This window comes from Dreissena polymorpha, chromosome 9 (assembly GCF_020536995.1).
Source record: "Dreissena polymorpha isolate Duluth1 chromosome 9, UMN_Dpol_1.0, whole genome shotgun sequence".
In the NCBI taxonomy this organism is placed as follows: Eukaryota; Metazoa; Mollusca; class Bivalvia; order Myida; family Dreissenidae; genus Dreissena; species Dreissena polymorpha.
The window spans coordinates 96,083,747-96,097,652 of NC_068363.1; the positions used below are offsets into that span (position 1 = coordinate 96,083,747).

Below are 13,906 nucleotides of genomic sequence, written 5' to 3' on the forward strand. Positions count from 1 at the left end.
TTGTATTGAATTGGATCCATCATTGTTTATGCATGTAAGTATTTTATCTCATGCAGTTCTGCAAATGATAATGTTCTAAGTGTCAGTATTGTATTTCATTTCAGTAACTATGAGATTAAGAAGAATGAGAAGATAGTGGGCATGTTTGACAGTTTTAGTGACTACATGGGTGAGGAGGTGCTGTGGCAGATCTCTGAGGAGATCAAGCCTCGTGGGGGCAGGAAGAAAGTGGACACTGAGCTGTGAGCCCACACAGACATGTAGCAAATGGGGGAGCACCATGGGAACTTCCAAGGGGGTCTGGGAAAGGTGGGGGCTCACAATGGGGGATCTGATAGTTGTGAAGAATTACCCTTGTTATGCAAAGCTGATGTTTCTGAGATCGTTACAATTCATAGTAGGATTACAGACAAGATGTCTGAAGAGCCATGCTGCCCAGAATTCATAGAAGGATTACAGACAAGATGTCTGAAGAGCCATGCTGCCCAAGAAGCAAGATGGTTAGGTTTGTTACATCATTAATACATGTGATTCCAGCTATCAATGAGCGTTGTTAACGTTTCTTACCAAAACCAGTACTCTTACATGGGTAGCAATTATTTCAGATTTAAACCTTCTTTGCCAAATCCATACTGAAGGGTTTTGTACATCTCAGTAATGTTTTACAAATTCAAGCACCTGCTGTTAGTAGAGTTGATTGTTTCCAGACTTTGTTTAATCAGGCAATATCTATTAGCAGTTGTGAATTGTCAATTCATTCAAACCTACCTTAATTACACTTTTTATCTCCCCTGCCAAAGGCTGAGGGATAAAGCATTGGCGTTGTACGTTTGTCACAAAGTTTTCAGGGTTATATCTCAGAAAATATATAAGATATCAACATGAAACTTTATGAGTGTATTTATTTTATTTAGGAGAAGTGCCATGCTAAAGAACCATAACCCATAACTCTCTTAAATAAGAGTTCTTGCTCTTTGTTTTTTTTTTATGATGTAATTTTTCAAGGCTATATCTCATATACCATGCAAGATTTCAACATGAAACTTCATGGGTGTATTGATATCAATGAGAGAGAAGTGTCATGCTTAAGAACCAAAGCTTACACTTTCTAAAATAAGAGTTATTGCCCTATGTTGTTTTGTATTGTGCATCTTTTTAGTGCTACATCTCAGATACGATACAAGATTTCAACTTAAAATTTAATGAGTATATAGATATCTATGAGGAGATTTGTGTTGCACAAGAATTATAACCCTACACTTTCTTACATAAGAGTTATTGCCCTTTGTTGTTTTGTTATTATGAAACTTTTCAGGGCTATATCTCAGATCGATACAAGTTTTCAAAATCAAACTTTGTGGGTGTATATCAATGAGGAGAATTGCAATTCATATAAACAACTGACCCTACACTTATTTTTGTTTGGGGGATTATGCTGTATATTAACGGATTTGCGCCCATCCATAAACAAAATTTATTTTGCAGGTGATATCAATTCAAGGTATTTGGTTTTTATGCCCCCGGATCGAATGATTGGGGGTATATTATTTTTGGCCTGTCATATCGTAAGTTCAATAATGGTATGGTATCAATTAATGCTAATTAAGACAATCTTCTGCAAGTTTCATTCAAAATATAGTGTTATGCCAATTGGTGCTTACTGACAGTAAAGATATCTGCTCTAATGTGTGACAAACAAGGTATAATTTTATTGCGCCCTTCTGGGACAAAAGGACGTTCAATTTTATTTTGAAACATTGCTTACTGGGTATGTATAAATGTTGAAGTGCAATATTAAGGTTATAATCCAGTGTTTTAATTGAAAGGCCTTTTAATTAGTTAGCATATATCGTTTATTGCATGCAATTCTGTCAAAGCTTGTTGTATTGGTTATATTTAACTTATATTGTAAAATTCATTTGAAGATTCTGTGTTGTATGTTTTTCAAAACATGGATTATTTTATGTCATTAAAATGAACATCATTATATATTGTTTGGATCATCAGTTAAAAAAAATAAAATATTATAAACTGTTATTAACTTGATGCACTTAAAATACCAGATGTTAATGTCCTCATGAAGACAAGGTCAATTTCTTAAACCTCTTTGTGTTGAGCAAATGTATATAAACAGTTTCCTTTGTTAGATATATAACTGTATGCAATCATCCTTTTAGCTCAACTATTCCCAGTATATTTTGAGCTATGCTACTCACCCAATAGTCGGTGTGTCTGCATAATGCTCTGCTTAAGGTAAACATGCATTATCTCCATAGCACTGTTCTTTCTACAGGTATTCAATTAAAACTTCATAAAATACTGTACATGTGTTTGTTGTCATAATGTGAGAAAGCTGACCCACGTTTCACAATTCTGACCTGCAATTTCGCAAAATTATGCCCCTTTTTGTACTTTAATCGTTACAGTTAAAGTACAGTAACTTTATCTATATAAATGTTTCCACCGTAGGCATTCAGTTGAAACTTCACATATGTGTTAGAGGTCGTTGTGCTAGGTCACTGACCAAGTTCCATAAATCTGATCTTTAATTTATCAGAATTATGCCCCTTTTTAGCTCACCTGAGCAAAATGTGCTCATGGTTAGCTTTTGTGACCGCCTTTTGTGCCTTATGAGTTCAGCCGTGTGGCGTCAACATTTGCCTTCTTAACACTCTTTTATTGTCTGATCTTCATGAAATTTGGTCAGAAGATTTGTGTGAATGATATCTCAGCTAAGTTAAAAAATGGTTCGGGTTGGTTGAAAAACAATGCCACCAGGCGGCAGGGCATTTTTCCTTATATGGCCATAGTAAAACCTTGTTAACACTCTAGAGGCCACATTTATTGTCCGATCTTCATAAAACTTGGTAAGAAGATTTTTCCCAATGATATCTTGGACAAGTTCGCAAGTGGTTCCATTTGCTTGAAAAACATGGCAGCAAGGGTGCAGGGCATTTTTCCCTATATTGCTATAGTAAAAACTTGTTTACTCTCTAAATGTCACATTGATAGTCAATCATCATGAAACTTTGTCAGAATATTAGTTTTAATGATATCTTAGATGAGTTCGAAAATAGTTCCGGTCTGTTAAAAAAGCATGGCCTCCAGGGGTCAGGGAGTTATCCTTATATGGCTATAGTAAAACCTTGTTAGCACTCTAAAAGTTACATTTATAGTTCACTGTTCATGAAACTTGGTCAGAACATTTGTTCTAATGATATTGTGGGCTGCACAGAACCTTTTTATTTCAGGTGAGCGACTTTGGGCCTTTCAGGCCCTCTTGTTTAGGAAAAGGTTTTCAGTTCAATACTACTTGCATTAAAACTGGTTCCGTTTTAAAATATATTGAATGATTTTTTTATGGTCCATACCTTTTTCATGCATAAAGAAAGTGCTGTTACAATTGTCAATTATGTTTCATACCTTGATTAGTTGATAAAGGCATTGATAAAGTACGTTTCAAGTGTTATTGATTATCAGTTGATGCACACTAAGAAATTAGTTTGTATCATTTAGTGTCTGTCCAGTTTTCATTAACTACTATATTTTAAAGTAAAGTGTGAATTAAATAGAAGTATACATTTATAATTTAGTATGGCTTGCTGCATGTATTGTTCATCAATTCATTTATTCTAGCTTGATTATTATAGATTTGAGATATTTTGCCCAAATTTATTATGTAAAGTGTGTACAAACTATATTGCAGACATTCTTTGTTCGGGCATAATTGCAATATTTTCTGTTTGTTCTATGTACATGTTCAGATAGTCAGTTTGTACAATAATGTGTTTGCTGTAAATATAATGAAGCATGTACTCTTTGAAGCCCAATGAAGCAAAAAGTGCTCAAGGTTGAGCTTTGTTGATCAGTAGTTGTCAGCCTTTGTTGTGTCATGTTCATCATGAACAAATAACTTATAAAATCTCCTCTGAGACTGCTTTGTCACTTAAATAACTTTTAAAGGTAAAAAAATTTACTTAAACTATGTCTGCCCGGTTGGTTTGCCCTTTTTAGCTCACCTGAGCATAATGTTCTGGTGAGCTTTTGTCTGTTGTTTCACGTCTGTTGTCAACACTTAGCTTGTGAAGGCTCTATATTAGGCCACATTTATTATCCCCTTTTCATGAAACTTAAAAACTGAATCATGATTGTGGGATTTTAAATAAGTTCACATGGTCAAGTTGAAGAAACACCTTGTGACTTGAAAGTTGTTTTTCTCAGAACAAAATGTTAACTTTGTTAAAATACTCGTTAAAATAACTCGACAGAGTTTGAAAGTTGTACCTTCCATTTAATTAAAGTGGAAACAATAAAGGGCCATAATTCTGTTGGCTTTGCAAGAGCGAAATCCAACCAGCAGTCAACGATGTACGGACAAGTTCAATTCTTAAATAAAGCCTTAATGCCTCCCACTTTGTTGGGGCATGACAAGTATTCAGAGGTATTCAGCTAAGGGTCAACAAGGATTTTGTAAATTAGAAAAACATTCAATTTTTGTCTGTCGTATTAGTTGTTCATTAAGCATTTGGTGGACTGTGGTTGTGAGGGCAACCTCTTGTCACCAGGTTTTCAACCTGTTGCACAAACATCCTCATGAAATTACTTATTGGTGTAGTGTATAATATATAATTTACAGAGTTTAAACTTGTTAAGCACAGCAATATAATTGAATCCTCTTGTCACTTTTTTATGCCGATATGCAAAATTAACATGTTAAAATTATGACAGAATTATTTAAAAATATATTATGAACTTACATCTATTGAAATGTGCTCATGGTGAGCTTTTATGAACGCCTTTTGTCCTTCATCTGTTGTGCCTCATTCGTCGTCAACCTCCTTTACCTTGTTTACACTTTTATTGTCCTATATTCATGAAACTTTGTCAGATCATGTGGCCCAATCATATCTTGGACAAGTTTGAAATCCACCTTCACTTGAAGTAATAAAATAGGTCACTAGGTCAAATGAAGGAAAATCTTGTTAACACTCTTGTAATCACATTTTTTGTTGAATCTTCATGAAACTTTGTCAGAACATTTGTTCTAATGATATCTCAGCTGAGTTTTATAATGGTTCTGGTCTGTTAAAAAACATGGCCACCAGGGGCAGGGTAGTTTTCCTCATATGGCTATATGAAAACATTGTTAACACTCTTAAAGTCACATTTGTTGTCCAATCAACCTGAAATTTGGTCAAAACACTTGTTGTAATGATATCTTGGAGTTTGAAAATGGTTTGGGTCCGTTAAAAATATGGCCACCAGGGTGTGGGGTATTTTCCTTATATGACTATAGCAAAACCTTGTTAATCTAGAAGTCACATTTTTAATCGAATCTTCATGAATCTTGATCAGAACATTTGTTCTAATATTATCTAGGCTAATTTCAAAAATGATTCTGGTCTGTTTAAAAACATGGCCACCAGGGGCGGGGCAGTTTTCCTTATATGGTTATTGCACACTCTGAATGCAATTGAAGTATTTAATGACGTTGTCTTTTGCAATCATCTGAATATTGATTCTGCCTATAAAGTAACGCGTAAAATTAAAAAAACAAACAGTTTGTTTCTTTATGAAGATGATTATGATGATTTGTTGGTTATAAAAACAACAAACATGTTTTATGCTATCTAAATACCCATTATTAAATAATCTCTAAATTTCATGACTGTGGTAACATTAATTTTGCAGAAAATTAATTAGGGGAGAAACAACTTTTCAGGCTGGTAATGCGGATACTTTGATAACAGATGGCACTTCGATAACAGAGAACCACAAAAGCCACACAGGAAATGCTAGTTCTTCAGCTTTTTTTGGTTTTATGTACTGTTCTTCGGGTTTTCAGAAACTGAACATTATTTGGTTGAAAAATGGTATAGCATTTTGTATTGCAAAGCAAGAAATTTGCGGAAACAATGTTATTTATATGAATAAGAAACCATACAATTCCATCGAAAATCAGCATTAACTGAATTATCAATACATGTTTTGACCAAATTAATTATGATTCGAATTAAAAGATCTTTATGTCTATTGATGTAACAACATTTTCAAAATTATAATTCTGTAGTTTACAGAAGCATTTGAGGAAATTCAAACGCTTAAAGATTCGAATGCCACATTTTTATGGACAATTTTATGTAAATTACAAACGAATCACAGAACATTTGCTTCATTGTTCTTATCCCTTTGGAATATGAGCATGATTTTGTTTTTCATGGCAAATTCAATTAAAAACATCTTGGGGATTTAGCATGAAGTTACCATGTATTTTTCTTATATTTATTATTATAATTAAAGCTTACATACATTCCTCTTGATGTCTGCTTTCTTGGTACTACACTGGTAAGCTCGCCAGTCTACAACATATCAGTGTTCCAAATTTTTAACCAGGTTTTCCGAAGGAAAAAACTGGTTATTAGATTGGCGAATCCGGGCGGGCTGGCTGGCTGGCTGGCGGGCTGGCTGGCGGGCGGGCGGAACAAGCTTGTCCGGGCCATAACTTTGTCGTTCATTGTGAGATTTTAAAATCATTTGGCACATTTGTTAACCATCATTAGACGGTGTGTCGCGCGAAAAAATTACGTCAATATCTCCAAGGTCAAGGTCACACTTTGAGTTCAAAGGTAAAAAATAGCCATAAATGAGCTTGTCAGGGCTATAACTATGTCATTCATTATGAGATTTTAAAATCATTTGGCACATTTGTTCACCATCATGGGAGGGTGTGTCGCACGAAAGAATCACGTCAATATCTCCAATGTCAAGGTCGCCACAACTAAAAATAGATTTATTTTAAAACAAACTTACAAAGGGGGTTAATTTTGTTTGTTCATTTCAAAAGTTCAGTTTGAGTTGTCTCCCTTTATCAGATTTTTTTTTACAATGAAAACCTGGTTTTGTGACAATTTTGTCCCTTGTTTTTTCATGTCTCCGTTATCCAATGTGTCCGTTATTTGGAATCACAGTGTCTACACCAACATGCAGGCCACCTATTAAAATGTGCTCTATCTTCTTTCATATTTCACTGAGTACTAACACAACTTCAGTATTTGAAGCACAGTTATTACTCTACATGATGGAATAGCAAACACCTTGATAAGAATAGTAACAATATAAACAAGAGATTGCTAAGCAATATTGTCCCCTACCGGTGAAACTCCACCCTTGTCAGTAAATTTTTATTTATTTATTTTTAGCTCATCTATTTTTTGAAAATAAATTATGAGCTATTGTCATCACCTTGGCGTCGGCGTTGGCGTCGGCGTCCGGTTAAGTTTTGCGTTTAGGTCCACTTTTCTCTGAAAGTATCAATTCTATTGCATTCAAACTTGGTACACTTACTATCTATCATGAGGGGACTGGACAGGCAAAGTTAGATAACTCTGGCGTGCATTTTGACAGAATTATGTGCCCTTTTTATACTTAAAAAATTGAAAATTTTGGTTAAGTTTTGCGTTTAGTTCCACTTTTCTCAGTAAGTATCAATGCTATTGCATTCAAACTTGGTACACTTACTTACTATCATGAGGGGACTGGGCAGGCAAAGTTAGATAACTCTGGCATGCATTTTGACAGAATTATGTGCCCTTTTTATACTTAGAAAATTGACAATTTTGGTTAAGTATTGTGTTTAGGTCCATTTTATTCCTTAAGCATCAAAGCTATTGCTTTCATACTTGCAACACTTACTAACTATCATGAGGGGACTGTGCAGGCAAAGTAATGTAACTCTGACTGGCATTTTGACAGAATTATGTGCCCTTTTTATACTTAGAAAATTGAAAATTTGATTAAGTTTTGTGTTTAGGTCCACTTTATTCCTACAGTATCAAAGCTATTGCTTTCATACTTGCAAGATTTATGAACTATCATAAGGGGACGGTGCAGGCAAAGTTATGTAACTCTGACTGGCATTTGGACGGAATTATGGGCCCTTTATACTTAGAAAATTGAAAATTTGGTTAAGATTTATGTTTTGGTCCACTTTACCCCTAAAGTATCATAGATATTGCTTTCATACTTGGAACACTCACAAACTATCATAAGGGTACAGTAAAAGGACAAGTTGCATAACTCTGGTTGTCATTGTTACGGAATTATGGCCCTTTTTTGACTTAGTAACTTTTAATATATGGTTAAATTTTGTGTTTCGATCCACTCGAAGTATCAAGGCTATTGCTTTCAAACTTCAAATACTTACATGCTATCATGAGGTTACTGTACCTGGCAACTTGAATTTTACTTTGACCTTTGAATGACCTTGACTCTCAAGGTCAAATTATTAAATTTTGCTAAAATTGCCATAACTTCTTTATTTATGATTAGATTTGATTGATACTTTGATGAAACTACTCTTACCTGACATACCACAATAGACTTCACCCAAACCATCCCCCGTGCCCTCCCCCCCCTCCCCCTCCCCCCTCCCCCCCCTAATTTTTTTTTTTTTTTTTTTTTTTTTTAAGATCATCTCACAAATGACCACCGCACCCTCACACTATACCCCCACCCCACCCCCCCACCCCCCCCCCCCCAATTTTTTTTTTCGCTTTTTTGGAAGATAATGTAATAAATGTCCACAACCCCACACTATACACCCCTCTTCACTCCACTCCTCCTTTGTGATTGAAAATGAGAGTCCCTTCACCTTTAAAAAGAAAATAGATGAGCGGTCTGCACCCGCAAGGCGGTGCTCTTGTTTATATTGGTTGCCATAGCAACCACACTTTTTGGCGTAGGAACAAAATGAATTGACGTGCATAATCTCCATATTGCCATCTGTCCATGTTTCAAGTTTCATGTTAAAATATGAAGAACTTTTTAAGTGATCGCAGGATCCAGAAAAGTTTGACGGACAGACTGACTGACTGAAAGACTGACACACGGAGCGCAAACCATAAGTCCCCTCCGGTTTCACCGGTAGGGGACAATAAATGCATTTCAAGTAGAAGATAAAGTTCGGATATCAAAGTGCCAAATGTGTTGAGTCTCCGATAACCAATGGACCTTTTATCGGGAATCTAAGTGTCTACAACATCATGCATACCACCTTTTAAAACATTCTCTATCTTCATTCATTCAACATGAGCCTAATCAAAATATCAGTATTTGAAGCACAGTATTTTCTCTACATGCTGGAATAGCAAACACTGTAGTGCAATATCTCTTAGTATGTATTTTTTATTGAAATGTGTACTGATCATCCAGTTAGTAATATTTCCGAATTTAATCAATTTTTGGGAAAAAATGTACCATTCTTTGTTGAAATTCTTTCTTCACAATACAATCCTCTTGATGTCTGCTTTCAATGGATTTACCATTTATCAACTCCACCAGGTACCGTGACTCAAAAACTAATATTAAGGCTATACATTTTAAAAAATCCTGAAGAACTTATATTTTGTGCATGGCTTTTTTTTCTCTGTTATCGAAGTGTCATCTGTTATAAAAGTATCCACATAAAAAGCGTGCGTTTATACTTTGAAGAATGATAAATGCATTGCTTACTTGTATCAGGAATCTTCCCACTGACCCATTTCAGCCACCTGCTTAGCAGCAAAAGTCAATACACACACACACACCCAATCAATTGTGCTATTTTTAGATCAGCATCATTGTTGATACCTTTCTGCACGGACTTTAGATCAATATACGCTCGTGAATAGTCATTTATGTAGATTCTAGTTTCTTTCTAGAGGAAAGGGTATATAACTTAGCCATAATTTCATTCATCTGGGAGATGGCCAATTTTGCAGAATAAAAATCCAAAGATTCTGTAGGAACTTAAATGTAAGATGGATTCCACTTAACTGGTTTCAAGTAATTTTGTGCTGTTCTAATTTAACACATACAGTATCATCTTATTATATATTTTTGGACTGGTTTTTAAAATTGTGAACCTAAACATTATTGGTAATTAATATATCATTAAAAAAATTTGGACTGTTTTTGTTGTTTTTTTAACAAACATTGGTAATTAATAAAGTTCATCATCTTAAACAAATGGCCAATATTTCATGGATGGTTTATACATGCTAGGGCTGTGTATTTTGGTTATTCACTTAAATTTTTTGAAGAACAATTTTGATTAAGGCAGTATTTGCATTCTTGATGCATGTTTTATGTTTGTAAGGGCGCTGAGTTTTGGTTTGTCGATAATTGTTTTACCACACTTACAAGAAGTATGCGATTGTAACAAGCCAGGATTTGCAATTATGGTACATGTATTCAAGGTTTATTGAAAAACATGGCCTCTGGAGGGGCGGGGGAGTTTTTATTATATCGCTATAGAGAAACATTGTGAATGTCAAATCTTATTGAAACTTATTCAGAATATTTTTTCAAACAAAATTTTGGCCGAGTTTCAAATTGCTTTTGGTCCATTGAAAAGCATGTCCTGCATAGGGGTGGGGAAGTTTTCCTTACTTATATGTGTTAATTCTTCTTAACACTTTAAAGTCTTATTTTTTGCCCAACAGCAGGAAACTTGATCAGACCTTTTTAGCTCGACTATTATGTATGAAATATATATAGTGGAGCTATCCTACTCACCCCGGCGTCGGCGTTAGCGTCTGCGTTAGCGTCTGTGTGCAAATGTTAAAGTTTTCGTACTACCCCAAATATTTTCTTTCTCCCTTCACATATTGCTTTCATATTTTGCATACTTGTTTACCAACATGACCCCAACATATAAACAAGAGCAGATAACTCTATCAAGCATTTTGTCATAATTATGGCCCCTTTTCCACTTAGAATATGCAGCAAATGTTAAAGTTTTCGTACTACCCCATTTATTTTCATTGTCCCTTGACATATTGCTTTTATATTTTGCATACTTGTTTTCCAACATCACTCCAACCCATAAACAAGAGCAGACAACTCTATCAAGCATTTTGTCATAATTATTGCCCCTTTTATACTTAGAATATGCATATTATTGATAAATCTTTGTTAAAGTTTGCCTACTACCCCAAATATTTCCTATATCCTTTGACATATTGCTTTTATATTTTGCATACTTGTTTACCAACATGATCCCAACCTATAAACAAGAGCAGACTACTGTATCAAGCATTTTTACATAATGATGGCCCCTTTTACACTTACATAATTGAACATTTTGCTTAAATTGTCATAACTTCTTTATTTATGATCACATTTAATTATTACTTTGACAAAACAACACTTACCTGAATACCACAATGAATTCCACCCAAACAATACCCCACGTCCCTACCAGAATCCCTTCCCCCCCCCCCCCCCCCCCCCCCAACCTCACCCCTCCCCCCCCCCCGAATTTTTTTTTTTTTTTTAAACATCATTTTATAAATTACCACACCCACATTTTACCCCCCTCTCACCCCAACTCCCCCCTACCCCCCACCCCCCACCCCCTCCCCAAAAAAAGAATATATTTTTTATTTTTTTTTTAAACATCATCTAATAAATTACCCCACCCAAATTATACCCCCCCACTCACTCCCCCCCCCCCACCTCCCCCCCCACCCCCAATTTTTTTTTTAAACATCATCTAATAAATTACCACACCCCACATTATACCCCCCCTCTCACCCCACCCCCCCCCGCCCCCCAAAAAAAATAAATTTTTTTTACTTTTTTTATTTTTGAAAGATCATCTAATAAATTATTGCATATGAACAATTTCCCCATGATGGCTTACGTTATACTGTCAAACACTCGAATCGAATAGTCGAGCGCGCTGTCCTCTGGCAGCTCTTGTTTTATTACATCTCAACAGAGTTCAAAATGGTGCTGGTTATAGGCAAAGTAAAAGGCGACATTTATGACAGAAACATCTCAAAACTGCTAAAAACAGATCATTTCCACCAGGTCTCAGGTGAGCGACTTAGGGCCTTTGGCCCTCTTGTTTAATAAAAGCTTTTCTGCTGTTTTCTTTTCAAATTTAAAAAGAACAGGATTGTTACAACCCATGAGACCAAATGCCAACTTTTGCTGAGCTCGCTCCAAAGACTTGTGCTTGTACACATGTATATGCTTAAATTAGTGTAAAGGTTTTGCATGTTGTGTGATTCTTAATTGAGAATAGGACAAAAGTGGTTTGTAATCAAATGTTTTATTGTTTTTGTTATACTTGTTATTTATACTTTGCTGAAATACATGTATTAGCAACACATATGTATACTATTTAAGTGCTTGTTTGTTATTTGAAATAGTGAATTGTGAAAAAATAAGTGAATATATTGAAAACTGTCTGGTTTGTTATTGGTTTCAGATTCATAAAATACTAGTGTAAGAGTATTTGCCTACATGTTTGGAAATCAACGCATGGAGAAACATTTAACAACATGATGACATATTTAACAATTTACTGATAACTACTGGTATGCATTCTGCATTCAATCACTGACAAACAACATGTACAATAAACAAATGATTTTATATGACATCTCTTTCAAAGAAATGAAGTCAATGATGGCTACCAATTGACGTCATTTTCTTTTAAATAACTACTCCACAACACCACTTACATGTGCCCTATGATTGGGATCTTAACAGAGAGAATTAAAATAATGTTAAATTCATGTCAGTTGTGTTACTTACATGCTATTTTGAATCTCTTCTTAGTAAGGTGTATGTAAACTGTGAAGGTCATCGTTTTCTGTTAAACTGGATTTGAACACACTGACATTGTACACTGACTGAATTACTCAGTGAGCCTCGGTTAGTACTGACTGACATGCCGATGTAGCATGAGATTTGCAAGAACGTGAAAACCTTAAGACAAACCGGAAGGCTTGCATTTCTCATGTTACCCCTGTGAGACTTACAAGACGAATGACCATGGAAAGTCTAAGACCGCTGTCCATTACAATGAGCACTTAATTAATTCATATTTTAAGTAGTTTTGATAACACTTAAAGTACAGAATGACTTTGTACATAAAGATTGCAAAATACTATTGTTCGGAATGTTGTTATTTCCGAAAACAGCCCCAAGTAAAAACAGCCTCACAGGTTAAAACGCTTACTGTTTACAATTAATGTGCTTAATATGGACCCATATTTTTAAGAATCTGTTTAACTAAAGTGTTACCACAAGTACACTTATAACGTTAAGATTTCACTAACCCTGTATATGCTTATGTACGGATAATTGAGTTAAATCTTAAAGTCATTAAGTTCATGTGAGTCTTAAGATTGAGAAATAATGATTTGTTATCTTTGTGAATTAATTAAAAAAATATTGTCAAAATAACTTCAGACACAGGAATCAAGATACTGAATTTTTGTTCATATAATTATGCCCCCCTTCGAAGAAGAGGGGGTATATTGTTGTGCTGGATGTCGGTCTGTCTGTCTGTCGGTAGACCTGTACGTTTCCGATCAATAACTCGTCAACGAATTACCCGATTGGCTTGATACTTCACATGTGCATTGGCCTTGGACAGTAGATGACCCCTATTGAAATTGAGGTCACTAGATCAAAGGTCAAGGTCACTGTAAGTGTGAAAATTGTTTTCAATCAATAACTCATAAACAAATTCACTGATTGGCTTGATACTTCACTTGTGCATTGGCCTTTGACAGTAGATGACCTTTACTGAAATTGGGGTCACTTGGTTAAAGGTCAAGCTCACTGTGACAATAAGTGTGAAAATTGTTTCCAATCAATAACTCATCAATGAATTGACAGATTGACTTGATGCTTCACATGTGCATTTGCATTGGAAACAGATGACCCCTATTGAAATTGGGTCACTAGGTCAAAGGTCAAGGTCACTGTCACAATAAGTGTGAAAAACGTTTTCAATCAATTACTCATAAACAAATTCACCGATTGGCCTGATACTTCACTTGTGCATTGGCCTTTGACAGTAGATGACCTTTACTGAAATAGGGGTCACTTGGTTAAAGGTCAAGGT

The 13,906-nt window shown here is 35.2% G+C and overlaps 1 protein-coding gene across 2 annotated transcripts in view; it reads left to right on the forward strand.

The window, feature by feature from the left end:
• The window catches only part of LOC127844101 (rap guanine nucleotide exchange factor 1-like), a 71,119-nt gene extending 68,799 nt beyond the window's left edge, over nt 1-2,320 (forward strand). For both annotated transcript variants that reach the window (XM_052374085.1, XM_052374086.1), the window contains one exon: nt 105-2,320. In XM_052374085.1, the coding sequence (XP_052230045.1) occupies nt 105-246 (142 nt within the window). In that variant the 3' untranslated portion in view covers nt 247-2,320. The remainder of the gene's footprint in view (nt 1-104) is intronic.
• The last annotated feature ends 11,586 nt before the right edge of the window (nt 2,321-13,906 follow it).